General features: G+C 43.2%; 1 protein-coding gene across 1 annotated transcript; it reads left to right on the forward strand.

The window, feature by feature from the left end:
* The first annotated feature begins 547 nt into the window (after positions 1-547).
* DMRTB1 (DMRT like family B with proline rich C-terminal 1) lies at positions 548-8,821 on the forward strand. The gene is made up of 4 exons (XM_054638655.2): positions 548-2,554; positions 3,957-4,189; positions 4,746-4,890; positions 7,759-8,821. Exons 1-4 carry the CDS (start codon positions 2,176-2,178, stop codon positions 7,827-7,829), a joined length of 828 nt encoding a protein of 275 aa, XP_054494630.1. The 5' UTR covers positions 548-2,175; the 3' UTR covers positions 7,830-8,821.
* The last annotated feature ends 12,772 nt before the right edge of the window (positions 8,822-21,593 follow it).

Raw genomic sequence — 21,593 nt, forward strand, 5'->3', positions numbered from 1 at the left:
TAACATAAAGTCAGCAGGTTGCCTTCCTTTCATTTTGGCAAGACAATAATTCTTATAAATGCTACTTTATACACAATTCTTTACACACTTTATGTTCTGCTCACACCATATGTTATATTAAATGCTAGAGAAAACTGAGTTTGGAAGAGTCTTTATTGAGCCTCATTTTCTTTCAAATGTGAACAGAGAAGAAAATTATAATAGACGTGAAGCTGCATCCACATACAAGTCTACACTTCATTCCAAAAATGTATTTAGAAATTGTTTTATCTTCTCTCTGTTATGGTCTTCTTACAGTGTGTGTTAGGCTAACTCAAATATATAGACAAAAACATAACAGGATTGGAGTAACAGAATTCTCTGAACTGCCTGCAGAAATAAGGATTTACCTCACAAGCAAAGTAAAATGTTCACTTTTCTACAAAAAGCAAGTCTAGTTATGTTTGAAACAAACTATACGGAGAGTATAATAAATCTTGAATGTTTAGGCGGAAGTTGTTCAAAAGAAAAATCCACATGACTTTGAAAGATGTGGTTTAATTAGTGAAGAAACTGGTACAGCCCATGGCTGGTACGCCATTTTAGAAAGAGAAGAGATACATTTCTGTGTATTTGAGTAAATGTCTTGAAGAATAGTATTATGTGACTCAGAATAGAAAATTACTGAGAAAAATACATGTTGCCTACCTTTTTCCCCCTCTGCTCAAGTATCCAAAGGAACACAGATTGGGAATCTATGAAAAGATATAATTACAGTTTTTTAAAATGTGTCATCCATCCTCTTTCATTCTACAGCTAAATTAGCACAACCCCGAGCATTGAGTAAAAATATGGAGCATAAAATTAGGAATATTATATCTGTCTATATGTAATACAGAGTCAATATTTAGAATGAGTGTGGGAAGATCAAGGCCCTGGCAAAATCCTGCTGGAAAGCTGCAGGACTTCGGTGCAAAATCCTACTGGGTCTTTTGCAAGTGAGAAGGCTGAAATCTCGGCTGAGCCGTGGCGGGCACAGGGGCTGGCTGCTCACTGCAGACAAGACTTGCTGCCAAACCACAGTGTTGCCAAATCCCTAACGGGCCCGCTCTGCTGGGGCCTCACCCCCCAAGGTGCTGAAGGCTGCACAAAGGCTTTCCCGGAATCTTTGCACCAAGGGAAGGGCTCTTCTGCCAGGTTTGTGAAACAAACTCCATTGCAGTTAGAATTGTTTCAGAGCAAGCAGACAGATGCTACCTGGTTCTCTTGAAACTTAGTAGAAAGCTTCACTACTACTTGGTGATTAATTTTTATCGTGTTCTCTTTAACATAGAAGCTATTGCCACCTTAAGATTTTAAAACAGCTGTTGTATAAGTGAGAAAATTCAGCAGCGTTGTGCCTTACGTTGCAAAGTGGGGAGTTTTCTCCTGAAATGGGCTACTGTGTAAACCATGGGTTTGCAGCTACCAGCAGTAACAAATAACAAGCGCTTTCAAAGCAATACTAGAACTGGAGCATTCCTTAGTTCTAACTGTAAGCCTGCTTTTGTTTCCAGAGAATAAGGAATTCTGAGAAAAGTAGACAGATCTTTGGAATGACATATGCTTTCCACCTTCATCTTAGTAGCTTCTTTTGAAAAACAGAATGATGAAAGTGTTCTTTTTGTGCTGAGGCAGTCACTCCTCCTCATCAAGAGAAGCATGCTGCAAATTGGAAACAAAACGGGACTGAGGTCTCGTGCATATTAAAACCGAATGCACGAGGTGTATGAAAGTGGGTGCAGATGTTAACGTGCCAAAAGGGAAAATTAACTTTTAGGGCACTAGTGTAAGGGACAGCACATTCCCGTCCGTGCACACGGGTTCCATCCAAACCCCCCACCCCGGCGAGCACCGGCACAGAGCGAGGTACCCGCCCGTGGGGCCCGTGCCCCCCGCAGCTCCTGCAGGCTCAGCCCCCATGCCTGGGCTCGGCTCCCGCCCGCACCAAAGGGCCCGGGTAGGGGGTGCCCGGGGGAGCCGTGCCAGGCGCAGGGCAGGGAGGCCGCGGGGCGCAGGGCGCTCCCCACCCGCTGCCGTGGGCTCTCCTGCCCCCCGGCCCGGGTTGTTACATGCCGGGCAGCCCCCCCTGTCCCGTATAAAAGCCCAGAGGACGGGGAGGGCCTGACGGGGGGTCCGGGCGGTCGCTGCGGTGCCATGGAGGCGGCCGAGGCCACGGCGAAGGCGCTGCGGGCACCCAAGTGCTCCCGCTGCCGCAACCACGGCTTCGTGGTGCCCGTCAAGGGCCACGCCGGGCACTGCCGCTGGAAGCTGTGCCTGTGCGAGAAGTGCTCGCTCATCACCGAGCGCCAGAAGATCATGGCAGCCCAGAAGGCGCTGAGGCAGCAGGAGACGGAGCCGCCGGCCAGGGCGGGCGCGGAGCCCGTTCCGTCGGGCGAGGGCCGTGGGGCGGCTGCCCGGGAGGACGGGGCCCCCGAGCACTGCAGCCACGAGAGGAAGAAGGGCGCCCAGCCCGACAGCGGCGGCAAGGGCACGGCATGCTGGGCGCCACCGCCACCTCCCTTCAGGGACGACGGTAAGGACCTGTCCAGAGCTTTTCCCAGCATCTCCCTCTGTTCTCTTTCCCCTGTCAAACGTGCCACTTGCGGCTCCGGCTGCCCGGAGAGCCGCTCGCTCCTGCGTTCTGTCCCGCTCTCCTTGCCCGGAGGGCGCTGGGCTGCCATGTGGCTTCTGCAGCCTCGTCCCGTCCCTGGCAGCTTCGCAGCGCCGTGCGGGAGCAGCGTGCTCGGCCCCGCCGCCCCTTGCGAGCTCGAGGCTTGGGCAAAGTGGCTTTCACTGAGAGGGAAATTAGTCTGGGAGTGCAACAAAACTGGATCTGCTCCGCTTGTTTCTCTGAGTGCTGTCACAGTGTTTATAAACTCACAGGCACAAAATTTCAGCAAAAAGAAAGCTAAGTTCAGCTGTCTGTAGCTAGCATGTCATGCTAGCACTAAAAGAAAAAGACCTTTTTGCCTTACTTAATACGTGTAGCAAAGACTAAATTTGGTTGGGATGACTTGATATAAAAGTGCATTTGGTATTTAAGAGCAGGGCATAAACTTCTCAGGTGGAGCAGTTGTATGGTCTGTCATCTCTTAAATGGCCTCCTTTAATAGAGTCTTTAATGTGACTTGTCTAATTTATTATAGTAACTCCATTCTATTACTATAAGAATATTGCAGAAATTCTTACTGATGGCAGTAGTCATGAATCTGAGCCTCTGGAGAGCTGGCAGCCTGTAAGACAAAATGTTGTTCTGAGAAGACTTATTTGGACATCTCCAGTCCCCAGAGAATACTGTCAATAAGTTACCCTTTTTAGCTTTGTTTTGGAATAAAAGTATGTTTATAGAGACAGTGGTGATACAGATGTCTGTCAGTTCCTTCCCTTAACATCTCTAACCTGCTGAGTAACTTCAAAAAAAGATTAGGCACAAACTACAGTACTCCAGAAGTAAACCTTTCAAAGGAAATTCTTTCCCTTCTCTGCCAATCGGAGGATGGGGCAGACAAGAAGGACCCTATTTACATTCAAATAGCCACTCTTTTTCCTAAAATTTCAAAGAGGCTAAATAATATTCAAGATGCAAGATGAAAAGTGAAGTAACTAATTTCTGCTTCTGATTTGTTTGTGTATGACCCTAAAACTGAGTGTGCTGTAAATTAACCTAAGAAGTGACAGATAGGACTGCATTATTAGAACACTAGAAAGTTAGAACTCTGCTGTTTATGTGGAATTTTAAGTACCACTAGACTCAAAAGTTAAGGTAGGTTGTTTTGCTCTTGTTGATGTCCTGAAAGAATAAGATTCTGCAGCCAGTGCTTTACTAAGGATAAACTTCACAGCGCACATGACAGAAAAGTTCCTGCATCTACTTCTAATTAACTCCATACAATTACATGGATAATTTTATTTGTTCTTTTCTCATTGTTCCCTAGCTCACCCTGCTTTTCCTCCAGAATACACTGTCAACCCAGAATACCTAGAGAGAGAAATCCCAAAAGTGTACCCGGGGTGTTCTGGGGTATATCCTTACCACCCATTTTCCCTGGGATTTGCCATCAATGAGTCAAGCAGTGGGGAAGCTCCATCACCTCCAGGGATATCACTTCAGAGAGGATTCCGACACATTCCTAGCAGCTGTGTGCCAGGGAATGCAACCACTGTATCAGTGAGTAGCATGCTTTTAATTACCTGTGCTAATACTGCTTTGTTTTAGCTGCCTTCTCTCTGGTGAAGTAACCATGAAGAGTCTTTTTCCTTATCAGTTACTTCATAGCATTTTGATACATTGCACTGAAGAAAACATTAGCAAATGATGATGTTAATAATCTGACCTGCTTTCAGTGCAATTAATCAGCTGATGTTAAGGTAGAGTGATCTGCCTCAAGCCAATAAACAATAGATTATGCTTGTATAGAAATTCCCTGTCACGTTTTAGGGGTTACTGAGAAAGTAGATGGCTACTCCTGGTTTAAACCAACTACTCCAATGAGATGCTAGAACAGGTGACAAGGACTTAAAAGGGTCAGTCTTGCTCTGACATAGTCTGAGAAGTTCTTGCTCCTCAGTTGCAGCATATTATCCTGTGCACAGGCTTTCCACGTGCCAATATGTGCACTGACATGGCAGCATATGGGCAAAAACCCAGAAATGGTCTGATAATGCAGGTGTATCCTGGAGAGGGTCTTTAGATGGAAGGTGATCTGCTTCATGTGTTTCCCCAGGTTCCAGATGGAGCTGGAGATTTCCCTCAAGGATACTACACTCCTCTGCGTCAGTTCATCCCACCAGGATTTCTGACAGGCATTCATTACATCCCAGCTCCGGTTTCACTGAACATCCTGGCTGAAACAACCAAGGAAGTGCATGGTAAGAGAGAGTCACTGGTAACCTGCTTTCAATACCTAACCACAGAGTCAGCAGCCCAAGAGACCCCGATCCCAGCTAGTTTTGACCTCTGTGATTGAAGTCCTGACTCCTGTGCCAGACTGTAGAGCTGTGGGAAGGGCTGACCCAGGGGAGGCAGCCTGGCATGCTTGGCCTTTCCAGCTGACAAGCACCTCAGTCTCAGGCAGATGTCAAAGGCCCCAGGACTCAGAGCTATTCCAGAAAATGATCTCTTCATGTTCTCAAAAAGAAAATATTTCTCTACGTAGATAGTGTGCAGGGCATATCTTAAAAATTATTTGGCTGTATTTCAGTTTAGACAAATGGTTAAAAAATAATGCGGGCTAACACCATGAATAATATGAAATTTCTTGCTCATATGAAAATCCTAGATTTTAATTGCTGGAAAAGAAAGATTGAATCTTCAGAATCTCTGATTCCCACAGGATTTTAAATTTCTGTCATAGATTAAGTCTTCATGCCCCTCTATTTTAAGTCTCTTTCATGTACTGTGCCTACATGTGGACACATTTGTGATTATATTAGCAAGTTTTTCATTTGGCTGCAGCTAAGCTGTGGCCACAAGAGGGTAGAGCTGCTCAGAGAATTAACCACTAATACTGGATGTATAAATAGCCAGTTTTATTTTAATTTTTTTTTTATTTTAAATTTTTATAAATGAAGATAAATAAATATAACTTTCTCTTCTTGAAAATTAGAACAAAAAAATCATTAAGCGAGCTGTTTATGAAATAGATTATAATAATCACCCACTGAAAAATCAAGAGAGAGGAGAAAGAAGAGAAGTAGAATGATCTCAACTGAAAAGATGGTGGTGGTGGTGGTGATGTGGGACAAAATATAAATGGGGTTTTTTGGCCTAATTTCTCAACAACATAAGGCTTGTGCAGCCTCATTTTCTGTTAATGTCAGGCCTCTCATAACTCTTCGACCCATTAGCTATTTTCAGCCAAGCATATCTGTTGTGATCACATGCCTGCACACTACTGATGTGCAGGAGAAGCAGATGCCTCCCACTGAAGCATTTGCTTGCAGCCACGCTGTGGTGTAGGGCTGGCTGTGACCCTGCACTCAGTCCCTGACTGGGGTGTGTGTCCCTGGGCCAACCAGCGAGTGCCTGCCAGCCAGCGCAGCAGTGGGGACACATCCCCACAGCACTCAGGGCATCCCTGCTCCTTGTATGGCTGGAAAGCCAAAGGAAAGGAAGCAGGAGATGTGCTGGACAAGGGCAATGTGGAGAATATGGCAGGGTGGGAGTGTACAGACATTGTAGAAATGTGAAGTTATTGTAAGATACTGATAAAGGCAGTGTGTAGGAGATAGTGGTGCACTGGAGGTGAAGTTTGAGCAAATCAGGAAGCATGTGTGAGGATTAATGGGCTTTGTGATTTGGAGGGGACAAAAATTTGGGGGATGCTGCAGCGGCAGAGAACATGTAGGGAGCTGTAGCTTTTCTGTTGGACTCTGAGGGAAGGGAAGGAACTGGGAGTAGCACACAAACATGGGGGAGAAGTTACAATAGTGCGTGAGGGAAACAGAGGAAATCCAGTCCTGCATTGGTAGAGTGAAGTTGTACTGGCCAAAAACTGATGAAAACAGCCAACTGGGGAAGAAACATCAGTGGAGCAGCCTCCCCAGGGAGCAAAATGCCATCTTATGACTTCAGCCCTTAACACACACCAGGGAAATCACAGCCCAGGCACAGCGCCATAGGAAACAATGCATCATGGCTTGTGTTGCTCAGAGAACAATCCAGTTTCCTTAGTGGTATGGAGAAAGTAGAAATTAATTCTACTGCATAGCATTTGTGCTCCAGGATATGTAGGAATTTGCAATTGTAACCCAGTGAGGGGGAATAATTCTGCATGAGGTCATACAAAATAGCCTGGCAGCAGAAGATGCAGATGTAAAGGGAAGAGTGAAACTAATAAATTCTTTCTGGAATTCAAGATGCTTGAAAAAAGAGAAAAGCTGTAATGCGTAATGCATGAGGATGTGTTAGGATTGCATAATGTCTTTTCTTTTTTCAAAATGGAACTGACTGAAACCTGCAGTTAAACTTGGGGACATCCTTTCTCCAGAAACCTCCAGAACTGAGGTGAAATGGGCTTTCTGGCAAAACTGTTGCAGGAAGATGGATATAGAAAGCCCTAGCAGGGTGACAGCTGGTGAGGAGAAGTATCTGTGATCTCTGATTTCAGAAGGAAATCTTGGATAAAAACAAAAAATGAAAAATTCCAAGGCTTACCTGAAAAAGATGCTCCTAGGGTAGAAGATGCTTCCAGAAAGGTTTGAGTTAGTGAGGCCTGTTCAGTTTACAGGGGTGGTGTGAAGTATAGACATGTTGTTACACAATTCCATGCAGTACTGACTGGTTGTGTTACAGAGATTTGACAAAATAAACACAAGGTATGTCCAGTAAAACAGCCAGTACTGCATCTGATGGTAGACTCTGGTTGCAAATGGTTGGCTTTCTAAAAGAGCAAGCCACAGAAACCCAAAACCCAGATTGCCTGTGAAGAGATGAGGGAGGTTTAAATGCAAATTGCCAAGTAAATACTTTATAAAATAAAAATCCCTAGCTGGATTTGAAAGTGGATTATGAACCAGTCTGTGGAGGCCTCTGAGAATTCACAGGAGTGTTAAAAAGGCATGGCATAGGTTCACTGTAGGTAAGTGGGCAGAAGTGTCTGCCTCATACTTCTATTCTAGTGCAGCTTCAAATGTGGAAATGTGATTGATTCCAGGTGTAACAAGAACTGAAACAGAGGGTTTAGTGTTCCTGCTTGTTTGTGTTTAACTCTGACATTTTTCCATTCTTCATTTTAGCCACTGAAGCTGACAGTGAGGATTCAGGGGTGGTTCATGAATGTGGCCAACCTCCTTCTTCCCCAGAATAAACAAGAAGAGACCAATCTGTACATTATACACAATGAATGGGCTGGAGAAGAGCTGAGAGCAGGCAGCGCTGTTTCCATTTCTGAGTGTTAGTTAATGAGGGTAGAATGACTCTTAATCACTGAGCAGTCACAACAGCTAGAAGGGGATTAGTCCCTGCCTCACTTTATGATCAATGTTCGAGCTACCAGGCTCACAGCTCTGCCTCCCAAGCACTAAAAAGCCCATGTTCCTAAAAGGTTTTTCAGTGGAAGCAACAAATGATTATGACTCTGAATTTGTTCCTCTGCTGAGGTTACCTGGCTCCCAGACCATGGTCTCTGAGCCATGTGCACTCTGCAGCATTTTCATGTTCATGACAGTAGTCACAAAGATGTTGTTTGTATCAGTTTGCTACAAAGGAAATCTGGTTCTCAATGTTACAGAAGAGTTCAGGGATGTGGAGCCTGAAGACTGTGTGAGAGAGGATGAGAAGCCAGCCTGAGTTGCTGATGCACTTGGTGCCTAGGAAGATGATTGAGCAGGGCAGGGAAGGGTGGGTGCTCTTTGGAAGGACTCAGCAGGAATGTCTAGAAAGGCCTGGTGCCTCCACATTGTTTCTGGCTCCTCTAAGGCACTTGCTGTGTAGGTTGGGGACAAGTTATTTGGGATCACCTCTTGTCACACAGGCTTCACATCTGACATTTTGAATGTCCTTGATGATTTATCCATGATTTCAGTGTTGTTTAACTGAGGACAGCTGAAACTGAGCAGTGCTGTTTGTTTGTAAAGGGCTCCTATAGACAGTTCTACACGTGTGTACTGGAAGTGCACTGTGGCATAGCCAAGGTGTGGAGAGATTTGCCCAGGACAAAACACCAGTTACAATAATAATTAGTCAAATCCATCCATACTATGATTGTCAGTGATAATCTTTAATTAAAAATGAATGGCATATTCCTCTACTGTTTTTCCTGCATTAATTAGTTTTGTATCAAGTGGATCAGTTGTTAATGTTGGAATAATTGGGGTGAGACTTTTGTATAATTAAAAAAGATGCATTAAACTGTTGTTATGGTTGGATATGTGTCTGCATGTAATTTTTCTAGCCAAATGTCATATGTTGCCCTGAACAGCTCTGTGTAACAGACTTGTCTGGAGAGAGATTTAGGCCTCAATATTTTTTTTTCCTACATCTTTCTGCTTCTGTAGAGGTGAGCACAGTAAAATAAACAGACTTCTTTTCTGACATTTGTAAGAAGGAAAGAAGTTCTGCTAAGCAGAACATTTATCTTTTGTTTAATGTAGTAGGTGATCTGCTGGAATGCTTTGCAGTGCAGTGTTCTGGCAAAAAAGTGAAAGTGGCAAATTTAGAACTGCCACGAGATAAAACCAGAAAAACTCATTTATCTAGAGCAAAGAATCTGATGTACAACTTGTTATATCTTAGATTTACAATAGGATCTTTGCTTCCCAGAGTGTTCCAAAACTTCTGTCAGCTTGGAAAGCTCTGGATACCTCTTTCTTTTCAACATAAAATAATCTAGAAACAGAAATACCAGCAGTGCCCACAAAGCAGGTTCCTCTGTGGATGGAGGGTTTGGTTTTTATAACATAATTATTTAAGAAAACACCAATGTTCAGGATGAATACTTGAACCAGCTCCTTCCCAGATATTTGTCTGAAGTCATTCAGTGTTGTATTGCTCCTTAAATCTCAAAGCAAGGTGGATTCCAGCCCATTTCACTGACTGTAATGCACAGCCACTGTAGGTACACTGCACATACAGCACTGTTTGTTTTACTGGGCCAATGACTGCTTCCAGATTGCCAAGTCAAACTCCTTATTTTCCTTTTCCTCCATCTTTCTGAACTATCATCAAGTGAAACAAAGCTCTTAATTTGGCTGCTGGAAGGATGGTCTGGCACTCCACAAGGGTCTCCTTGCTGCATTGCTGCAGAGAAATGGGCATCTCCAGAGGGAAGTAGTTTAAGAAAGAGCAACTAAACTGAAAGGATGGAGAAGTTGATTATAGGGGGAGTCTAAAGTCAGTTTTAGAACATATCAGGTGTGGCAGAGCAGCTGTAAAACCATTACCAAACCTTGCTGCTTTATACACCTGAAGGAAAAGAAGGTGACTGGGGCAAAGGGTCAAGTGATTTTCAAAGAATCACAGAATGACCAAGCTGGAAGAGACCTTTAACATCATCGAGTCCAACCCATGCCCTAACAGCCCAACTGGCACCCAGTGCCACATCCAGTCTTTTTGGAAACACATCCAGGGATGGTGACTCCACCACCTCCCCAGGCAGATGATTCCAGTACTTTATCACTCTTTCAGTAAAAAACTTTTTTCTAGCATCCAACCTAAATCTCCCTTAGTACAGCTTAAGTTTCTGTGTTCCTACAGCTGTAGGAAAACAGTGAGACCAACCCTGCTTCATATACTTAATCCTGTCATCACCAAACTCTGTGTGGTGTCATTTCAGACTTGTACATTTCAGGAAACTTGTCCCCAAAGTTCTCGCACCTATCCCTGCCCAGAGATGTAAATGATTTGGTAAGAGAATTGAAAGTGGGTAACTCTCCAGCTGACAGGATGAACTATCTTACATGGATAATTCAAGGTTTCATTCTTCCACTTTGTGCTCAGCTTGTCCTTTTTAACCAAGGAAAAAAACATTCTTTGACAACTGGCATTGTCATACTGTGCACTTAAGGACTTCAAAGTGAGCAATTTTAATTCCAAACTTAGTGCCAACTAGTGTTTCCAATAATTAAACTCTGTGATCTCTTCTGACTCCATTTATTTAAATAAATGACTTAGGGATAATGAAATCAGTTTGGATTGAAATGGAATTATTTGGATTAGACAAGTCACTTAGAGGTTGTTCCAGACTAAATCATCCCAGAATTTTATTGTTTTTTATTAAGGCTGAATTGACACAGACTTCGGTTGAATTAATAAAATTTATGAAGGAAAAAGAAAGAATTATTTTTGCTTCTGAAATCGTTCTGCATACAAGCTGCTACTGGTTGCAGTAGGAAATCTGCATATATGCAGTTGTCATCATCACTATTTTCAGATTTCTGAGGATTCACTCCCCTGAGCTGAACTCCTGCAGGTGTGATTCCTAACACCTGACACTTCTGTCAATTCTCTGTCCTTGCTGCAACTCCCTGGCTCCTCACAGAGCCACAAGCTCTTGTTTGTTCCTTGAAGGAGAAAACCTGCAATTAGGAGGCAGCTCTTAACATTTACTCCCACCACTAATTTCATTACTTTCAGTGGAATTCCTTGTGAGGGTAGAGAGAGTGGACAGCATTGGTTAGGTATAAAAGTTTAGGATCCAGATTTTATGGAGAGGTGTCTGTGACACTCAGACCTCTCAGATTGTAGATCTGCTTTCTTTCTTTCTTTTTTTTTTTTTCTGGTAGGAGCTTTAGAAAAATGAAAACAAACCCAAGAGATTCTAGGAGGATGGTATAATATGTCCATTCTGCAAACATATGTAGGATTCATCTGTCATTTCCCTACAGCAGACTGCTCAGTGTTAACACTCTTGGACTATTGGCTTCTACATCTGGACTGAAGCAGGTTTTCATATGACAGTAATTATAATGCTCCTTCTAGGTTTGTTTTTTTTCTTCTTGGAATTAGATGCACCCAGTTGGAAACCTCTAAGTCCACAGCAAGACTAAGGCTGTTTTTTCCACATTAATGAGTAATTAATTTTGAACTGCAATCCAAAGAAATATTTAATTGCTTACCAATAAAGTCCTCTTGCAGCAAAGAAAAATCTCCTTCCCCTTAAAAAAATAGTTTTCACGACAGAAAAATTCTTTATGATGTGAAACATAACTATTTTAGAACAGTGAAAACTTTAATTAAATCATTCTTATGGGCGAGTGGGTCTGCTTTTCCCATTTTTTTTGCCCAATATTTTACTACCACAACATTAGCATTAGTCACAGAGTTATGTCCCTGCTTAGCTTGCCAGAATGAAAGGGAGAAATCCAAATGTAAAGAGAGACCTTGTGGAAAGTGTTCCTGAAATCAGAGAGGGACTGCCTGCCTGTTTTTCTGCAGCCCAGAGAGAGCTCCAGATCCACCGCAGATGCCCAGGCAGTGCCATGTCCACACACCCACATTTGTGCATTTGAGTTTTCTTACCATGCACAAGTAAGCTCAGCTTCAACAAATCTGAAAGAGCCCCCACAAAAAACAGATTTATTTTGGCATTACTTTTAATTACAATGAGTGACATTTTTCTCATTTCTTCTTGCTGGTTCTTTGGATCTTCTCCTCAGCCAGGCAACATTAATGGTGCCCTTGCTGCTGATTACATAGGGTGATCCCCTGTGGATCTAGCTGTGATTCCACACAGGTTTGTTTTATTTTTTTATTTTACACCACTGCCTTCAGTGGAGGCATTTTTGGTTTCATTTAATAATTACTGTCAGGGTTTTATAGCCTTACTGGTACAAGGGACTCAAAAGTGCTCAAGCCACAAAAGCTACAGCAAATACAAGACATTTATTTTTACAAAATTCTTCTTCTTTCCAGAGAATGTGGTTTAAATAACAGCCATATACATAGTTCCCTGTGAGAACCTTCCCATTTTTTTTACAAAAGGCTCTGTTTCTCATTAAGAAATGTATTCTTTTGATCAAGGTGCAAATCGACTATTTCTCATGCTCTTCCAACAGTAAATATACACTTAAATTCCACAAACTCAAAAGCCTCGTGTACCTGCAGATGGCTGACTTTTCACATCCCCTTCCTCATGGAGTGCCTCAAGTTGTGAAATGGCTCCTGGCTTCCCGATGTTCCTCAACGCTTGGACTATGGATCCCTCCTGCCTGTCCTCAAAGGCACAAAGGCGCTGGCATTACAGATCCCTCCTGCCTGTGTCCAAAGGCGCTGGCACTACAGATCCCTCCTGCCTGTCCCCAAAGGCGATGGCATTACAGATCCCTCCTGCCTGTCCCCAAAGACACAAAGGCGCTGCCATTACAGATCCCTCCTGCCTGTCCCCAAAGGCGCTGCCATTACAGATCCCTCCTGCCTGTGTCTAAAGGCACTGGCATTACAGATCCCTCCTGCCTGTCCCCAAAGGCGCTGCCATTACAGATCCCTCCTGCCTGTCCCCAAAGGCGCTGCCATTACAGATCCTTCCTGCCTGTGTCCAAAGGCGCTGCCATTACAGATCCCTCCTGCCTGTCCCCACAGGCACAAAGACCGAGGCCGGAGACTTTAGTGCCGGAGCTTTGCGGGCCGTGCAGAGCCCACACCCGCCCGGGCCGCCTTCCCTGCTATCCCAGCCGCAGCCGCGCTTTGCTTTCCCTCAAAACACCTCATCAGAATTTTTGTTGCCGCTGCAACAAATGAATCAGAGCCAAACCTTAAAAAAAGGTCAAGAGGGATAACAATTTTCACCTTTCGACGCAAAGCACCTGGCGTACTCCAATGGAACTCTGAGGAGGGAGACGGGAACTCAGAATCCCGATTCGTTTCCTGGGAGTTTGGGAGCGACTCACAGAGAAGTGGGAGTGAGGCCGGCCCTCCGTTAAGGGGCGCTGGCGAGGCCGCGGCCATGGCGCTCCCGCCTCATGAGGGAACGGCTCCTCCCTGAGTCCTGCCCTCGCTCCCTGCCGGCTCCGGGGCAATGGACCGGACCGTCCTTTCACGCCACTGGGCAAACAGGTACAGGCTTGGGGATTGAGTCGTGAGTCCCGTGGAGTTTTGCTGTCCTGGTAGCCAGTCATGGTGCGGATTTTCTCAGTTTGGGTAGACGCCAGCGATGGCTTCGTGCTGGGGCGGAGCTGCTCGCTCGCAACCTGCCCTGCTGAGAGCCCCGGTGCTCAGAGCGGCTCTGCCAGCTCCAGGGCTGGGCTCTGTCCCTGCCTGGGCCAGTCCCTTTTGGCCTGGACTCCATGGTCCTTGTGGGCCCCTTCCAACTCGGAATATTCCGTGATTCTGCAGCCTTGGCGGTGCTGAGAGGAAGATTTCCACGGAGAAGGTGATCCCGTGGTCCCTTGGGGTTTGTTAACCAGGGCTGAGCAAACAGTCCACCCAGGCCAAGCCAGGGATGATGGCAGGATCGCGAGTGATAACTACAGTTAAATCCCAGTTTTGGATGGCATTTATGGAATTGACTTCCACAGTATAAAACAAGCCCAAAACACATTACTCATACTTGATACAGCTTTATATTTGACACCCATTCAAAAAGTTCTTGCTTTCAGACTATTCTTTCGATTTGAGAAGTCTAAATATAAAACCCACCGAATCTCTAGCATAAAAACAGGAAAGGGAAAACATTTAAGACTTAATGTAGGATGCTTTTATTTTTTAAGTAATTCAACGCAGTTATTCATGGTTTTGGATTCCTTGGACCTAAATTTAGCTATAATGGATGTTTAGCCCTAATGAGACTTGTGCTGATTCATGTTGAACTTACAGTCCAAGATTCAAGGTCAAATGAAATCTGACTCTTTCAGAACAATTTATGTCTTTACAGTGCTTCATACTGGCTAAACAAAACTGGCTTGTTGGCACCAGTTTCCAAGTTCAAAAGTGAAATTTTAGAGGAAGAGAGTTAACCAGGGGAACAGATTGCCAACAGGGTGGTGTGAATTTTCCATTACTCCAAGTTTAAACCAAGTAAGCAAGTTTCTCCAGAAAACATGCAGGTGGGTTATGTTGAAGAAATTGAGGTGAAATTGAAATGTATGTTTCATGCAATAGATAATCCAAACTGCTCCTGGAGCCACAGAAAGGACTGGAGCTCAAGAAGGCACTTGCCTTCTGGGGTAAGCAATTTCCAATCTGCCTGCTGAAAGAACCCAGTGCTGTAAGAAAGGGCACTGCAAGCAGGAGAGTGCTGTGCCTTCAGGACACTCCATTTTTTTCAGTATGATTGTGTTACCCTCAGTTCAGGTCTCTGTGTTTGAGGACCTCTCTGCATGAGAGTTACATATATTTATATAGCAATATAAAGAAATTAATTTCTTTGTGTAACTGTAGGAAAAGAATTGGTCAAAGATATTTTTATACCAAGTTTCAGGCTTTCCCCCTCTAAGCTCAAGCTTGTCAAATTGATTAGTGATTATTACAGTGTTTAAATCATCCAGATTCTAAGTAGATGTTAAATAAGCTAGCTCTTAGTGGGTGATTCATGAGGCAGGGTGCTGTAGTAGTTGAAGCTGAGTCAGGAAGGCTTTGTTCAATACCTGACCTCAGTTCTACCGAGTAAAGTCAGGCAGTTAATTCTCTTCTTGTCCTGGTTTTGTCAGACCAATGGTCTTAACCTTTTTTGGACTTGAAATGTTTGCAGAAAAATGATGTCTGAGAACTGTTTAAATTATAGAAACCTGTGGAAGCACAGCCTGTGTACAGACTTGGTGTGCATGGTGTCCCTTGTGCTAGTGCTCTAGAACAGCAGGTTATTATTAAAGGCAGTTTGAATTTATTTTTCTGCTTGAGTATGAACCTCCCTTCCAAGACAAAGGCATTCTGTTTTCAAAGCTGAGTGAGGGAATGAGGAAATGAAGAATCTTTGCAGAAACAGAGCTAGAATGTATCACAATGTAGTGGGATCTCCAGCAGGGGAAACCAGAGAAAACAGGACTCAGAGCCTACAAAGACCCTATGGGGACCTTGTAGCAGTCACACAAATGTATTTAATATTGGCCACAGTTCACTTCTCAACTTAATGTATTTCAAGTGTGACTTCCTACATTATGTCTTCTGATACATTCAAGCACAGCAGTTCTACAAGATTGACTGCATCCATACCAGACACAGGACTTTCTTTTTGCAAATACAAATCTTTTACATCTGACTAAATGAGAGCCACAGCTGAGAGAAATAAATTTGGTGAAGAAACCAGAAACTTGCAAAGCAAATTACTGCAGTTGGAGGGCCAGTGTTTCATCCAGTGAGTTTAGTTCCTTTTGGAGAGATGTGCAGTGAGAGGCAAGAAAAACACAGGCTAGCTCTCAAAAAACACAAGGAAGACTGAACATTGAGCTGTGACCAGAATGCAGGCTCAGAACCTTACAGATGTTTGTTCTCTAGGGGAAGAGCAGTGTGTGATCCTGAAAGCAAAACTGGAAATATCTCTGGCAAAGGACAGAGGAAATGTTCAGCTGGAATATCCCAGCAGTGTTACTCTGTAAGGAAGATTCCAAAGCAGAATCACCCTTTTCAATAGAATCCTTGTAAAACCATAAACCAGGGGTGCATGAGGATGGTGAGGGGCAGTTCCTGAGCAGGAATGAGACTCTTTGGAGAACACACAACCAACTGATGCACTCTGAAGTGTCTGACTTTGTGTGAGCTGCATCTTGCCACAGAATCACACAATGGTTTGGGTTGGAAGGGACCTTCAAAAAGTCATCTAGTCCAACCCTCCTGCCATGGGCAGAGACATCTTCCACTAGACCAGGATGCTGAGCAGGTAAAATAATCCAAGTGTGTTTAGAGTGGATAATGTGCAGGGTTTTTAGTGACTGGTGATAAAATTGTTCAACCTGAGCTGTAACTAGAACTAAGAGGCTAGACTGATATCTTCTCTAATGATAATTTCTGGATCACCAAAAGTTAATTTTTAATTCTCCACAAAGTGATGTATCCTCAGGGAATAGTATCTGTGTGAATAGATACTGTGTATATTTACATAATTAAGCTCATGTTTGAGAGGCTGGTTTTAGTGTCCTGATTGGGAAAATAAGATCTTTTCCAATAGGTGGTTAATTTTTCATGTGTGTGAGCAACATCAAGTAGCAAATTTAATTAACTATTTTAGAATGCTACCCATTAAACAGAGCTACTGTATATTTTACAGCTTACAAAACTGTCTTGTCAGAAAAGCAGAATTTTTAGCTATTTTTCTATTCCTTGCTGAGGAGCATTTTACAAGATATAAATGTGTTAGGAGTAGGGTACTGAATAATAAGTGAGAAGTGAATTGAAATGGCTTTGCATTTTTAGATAACCATTTTAGTCAAATATTCATGAACAGTTCTAATGTATGCAGAAGTTCTGACTGAACTGGTTGTAGCTGATTATATTAATTTTTCTGGACCTTGGTTTTACATGAAGCCAGATCTCTATGGCCTTCAGAACACTTTTCTCTGTAACTGGTGAATTAAATGCTGAAACATTAAAGGACTAAGCATTTCTCTTGGTGCTCTGCCTTTTCTGCAGTGAGCAAACCAAAGTCAATATCCCCATAACAAACTGGATATTTGAATGCAAAGTTTGGTCTAAGCTGGAGAAGGATGGTTCTTCCCATCTACAACAAATTTATTTTTGTTGAAAAGTAACAACCTAGAGCTAAAGGAAGGAAATTCAAAGCTTTAATATGTAGTCTATATGTGTGTGTGTGTATATTTGTATTTAGTCTGTTCCTCTCCTTACCCTTGTGTAGTAAGTGAGACTCCCAAGGGAGAATGCAAGAAAATGCCTTCAGAAGTTTGGAGTTTAACCTCTTTGGGATTGCCAGCACTTTAATTTTGCCCATTTTTTGTTTGTTTGCTTGTTTCACTTGAATGTGATGATACCTGAAAACACATATGGAAAATCCTGGCCCCTTCTGAAGGGTATGTACAGAAATACTGATGATGTGTAGCTCAGCACTCCTCCACTGCCCTCCACTCCTCTTACAGATTCATGTTGCTTATTCTCTTAAACAAGTGAGCACTTGGCACTTTATTGAGCCTGACAAAAATTCTACAGTTAAATTGAAAATAAAAGCCAATTTCTTCAATAATTAATCACAAGAAACATTGGCATTTCTCTGAAAAGACTTTTCCCAACTAAATAGAAATGTTTAAGACAGATTTCCCAAAGGCAGAGACACAAATGCTTGTCAGGGGCTGGAACAAGAAAGACCTACTGGTGTAAAGAACAAACTGCAATATGCTTCTATTTTAACTTTTGGATGTTTGTCCATTCGTGCTGATTAAACACTCTGGAATATTTTGTCAGGTTTTCCAGCATTGTTGAACTGAGTTAAAATGTAGTTGACTTAAAACAAATAGAACAAAATCCTCATGTAATAAATGTCAGGTTCATGCTGACTGGAAAGAAAACACCTTGTTCCTGCCCTGTGACCCTGTGCTTGTGTTAAAGCACAAAGTCTCCAATCATACAAGTGGAGCATAAAACCTTTCACTATTCACTTTCTCCATGTAACCAGGCAGGTATGTGGGAGTGTGGGCAATATAAGAAGCTGGCTTTTTATTTATGTAGAAATTTGATAGTGCACCTCCCAGAGGAGCCTGGTGAAGGCTCAGCCAAAGATAAGACTCCTAACTGATGAGCACCATGGTCCAGGTGCTGTAGAGTCACCGGTGTCCAGGACTGGTTTGGAACATGGCACACACATCTCTGCAGGTGATGGCTGGAGCTGTGGCTCCTGAGCTCTCCGGGCTCTGCCTGCCTCAGTGTGCAGCCATCCCCTGGCGTGTGAGCCCTGCACCTTCCTGCATGGCACACGCCTGAGCTGCACAACAAACAGTGGCACTGGTCACATTCTTCAGGGGACAGGCAGGAAGGGGATGGCCAAGATAACAACCCTGTGATAGCTGAGCCCTGTCTGGCATTGCTGTGGGAGATCCCCTCCCGAACAGGGAATTTGGCATTTTGGCATACCCTGGCACAGCTTTCATGGCAGGGGTGGGCAATGGCTGTTCTTGGCTCTTGTTTCTGCTTTGGGAAGTGTGTGTAAGTAAGCATTCACGCCCCATTTAGTTCAAGTGGTCTTGGGAGACCAGCTGGTTGCAGGGAAATCCAGAAAGGGGCATGGGTTGAAGCTGCCTTTCAGTAGCATCATCTTGAGGGAGAAGATGAGAGCCCAGATTTGTAAGAAGATTCAACAAATGAAACTTTCAGTGGGAGTATCTTCTGTTGGGTTTGACCTCCCTCTCCAAAACCCTGGGTGTCTGAGTGCAGTGGCAGGCAGGTTCGTTTGCCCTCTTGCTGCCAGTGAGGAATGTGCTGGTTCTGTAGGAGCCCTGCTGTGTGCTTTTCCCGTTTTCCTTTCAGTGGAACGCCTTGCTTCCAAGCACAGCTCCTGACCTTCCCCTGAGCACTCTGCCTTGTTGTGTGCTTTCCCCCTGCTTTGCACTTTCTATTTAGACAATAAAAGGACCGAAGGGAAAACAGTGTTTCTTTATGTTAGAAGCACAGCAGCCTCAGATGTCAATATTTCTTTTCCCCCTGTGCACTCTGACTTCGTTTATTTTTTTAAACACTTTGGCTTCTTTTGAGGAGATTCGAGTTCCAGAGCAAACCAGTTTGCACAATGTGCTCAGCTTCATGTTGCATTGAACTGATCACATTTGTTATGTCTACCAGCTGATAGAGTTTTCTGAAAATATTTAGCCTGTAATGTAACGCTCCCTGGTCTTCTGTTTTTATTACAAACATGCAATTAATCACCCTAATTGTTCCAATTACCCAGAGGCCCAAGTGATTATGATTAAAAAAAATAAATAAAGATAGTGATGGCGTAGTGTGACTGTAGGAATGAGGTGAGCATTCAGCACAGCTCAGGAATCTTCCACTCATTTTTTTATGGCAGGGTAGGTGTTCTGGAAGTGTCCTGGAAGTGGCTTGATGCACATGCTGGGTGTCACATAATCCAGCCTAGATCATCCCTGCCTTTCTGGTGATCATTGTGTGCTGCTACCCAAAATGTTACTGCATTTGGCACCAGCAAAAAGTGAACCAATAAGCAACTACATGGGAAAGAGTTGAGGAAATAAATACACATTAGCTTAGAAAATGATGTTTAAGAAACACTTGCATTGACAAGACCAACATAGTTTATATATATATATTATATATATAATTATAATTCCTGAAAATATCTGCAATCAATATGAAACCAAAGGGCTGTTTCTGTTCTTTGTAAATTAAAACCAGTGCAGATTTTTTCCCTTTCAAATAATTCTCATGCTAGGAGCCTGAGGCTGTAATAAGTTTCACTTGTTTGGCACATCCTCAGGCCCAGTTAAAAAATCCTTGGAAATGGTTCTAAAATTAATGTCCAAACACAAACCTGTGAGCACTGAGCCTGCTTGGTGTGCCAGGGAGAAATCTGTGCTTCCAAGACTTCTGAAAATTTCCACAATGACTCTGAGCAGCTCTGGGGAAAATAAAGCCAACCATAGTCTGAATTTCTTCTGTTAAGAAGGAAATGGTGTTTTAATGTTCCAGAAAAGTGCAAACCACATGCTTTGATTTTGCTACCAAGAGGTTATGGGAGGAGTTTGCAATGTTCTTCAAGAAATGTATATATTTTATGTATCTATTTATTTATTTTTATATATATATATACATACAAGGATATAATTCTTAGCTCATATTAGCATTACATCACTGCTTTATCTATTCTAAATCTGGGTCAGTCCTGAATTACATTGCTGTGAATGCAGATGGAGCTTGGACTACAGCACAGGTCTGAAATGCTGCTTTCTAATAGGATTAGTGAGTCATTTGTGTCCAGATGTGGATTTGTGTGGGTGAGGGGAGGAGATGGAGTCCTGACTTCAGCTCCCCCCCACATCCGTGGGAATTTTCAGCACTTTGTTGCCCATCCGTGCAACTCTTCCCCGAGCACAGGGAGCTGGAGATGGAGAGGGGCAGGCAGTGTAAAGGAGCTGTTTCCATGCTAGGGGGGATTGAGCTGGTTGGGACTCAGAGAGCTGGGAATGGATGTAACACAGGTTTACAGAACCCTAATCACCAAGGAGCCAGCAAATGCAAAACAAACTCAGATGCAAAAAGTCAGGGCACCCCAGGGAACATGCTGTTGGGTGGCAAAAGATGAAATTATTTCAGTAGGAATTGGATAAAATGACAGGGAGAGGCCCACAAGAGCTGTTACACACCAATATCCAGGGCACTAAATAGGAGTTTCATTGGTGTGACCCTGGAATAAATGCTGACTTACAACAAGTGCTTCTCCATGGAACAGTGATTCCTTGAAGATCTTTCTGCTGGGCAGGTATGGGCTGGCTATTAACCTCTGTAATTTTAGTGTTTTTAATGAAGTGGGCAGAAGTCAAAGGGTACAAAAATCTTTATTATATAGGTTTGCCTTTGCTTATACTCTGTAGGCATCAGTTGCAGTCTGTGCTGGCTGTACACGGCTAGCCCATCACCTGACAAAAAAGAATAATTATATCATTAATATGGACATGTATATTTCATGGGCAAAGTTAGTATGCCACCCTGTTAAGGAAATATTTACCAAGATCTGTAGCATAGAAAATGCTGAGGGACAAAACAAATGCCAGTTAATTGTGTATACTTTGGATCAGATTTCAGCTGCAGTCATTGCCCATTATAAAACAGAATGGAGTGACACAGTATGTGAAGTAACATTTAATTTGTCATATAGTGTCAACATTGCTGGCATTCTATATTTCTTGAGGTGGCACTTTTGAGCCAAGTCTTGTAAAGTGTCCCAAAATCTAATTTAGCGTGTCAAAAAATATATTCATTGTTAATTCTCTGAATGGTGGAGAAACAGCCATTGTGATTGACAGCTTCTGACAATCATAGCTGGACTAAACCTCTTAATGTGGGATTTTGCCTGTTACAAGTATGCAATGTTTGAAGCCAGCCCTGCTAGAAAAGGCTTTTCTCTGCAGTGACTGAAATAGCATTTTCTTGCAATAGTGCGTGGGTATCTTCAGACTGACCTGCTGTATTCATCACTTAATCTTAAGAAAGTCAAAACAGAATAAATCACAACAAAATGGGCAGA

The sequence above is a fragment of the Agelaius phoeniceus genome, chromosome 8 (assembly GCF_051311805.1).
Source record: "Agelaius phoeniceus isolate bAgePho1 chromosome 8, bAgePho1.hap1, whole genome shotgun sequence".
NCBI classification, from domain to species: Eukaryota; Metazoa; Chordata; class Aves; order Passeriformes; family Icteridae; genus Agelaius; species Agelaius phoeniceus.

Bases quoted from the DNA above. Each gene is read 5' to 3' on its own strand.
- DMRTB1 (XM_054638655.2), top strand. From the start codon at position 2,176: ATGGAGGCGGCCGAGGCCACGGCGAAGGCGCTGCGGGCACCCAAGTGC. The intron at 2,555-3,956 runs GTAAGGACCTGT...ATTGTTCCCTAG, and splicing joins ACCTCCCTTCAGGGACGACG to CTCACCCTGCTTTTCCTCCA. The intron at 4,891-7,758 runs GTAAGAGAGAGT...TCTTCATTTTAG, and splicing joins AACAACCAAGGAAGTGCATG to CCACTGAAGCTGACAGTGAG.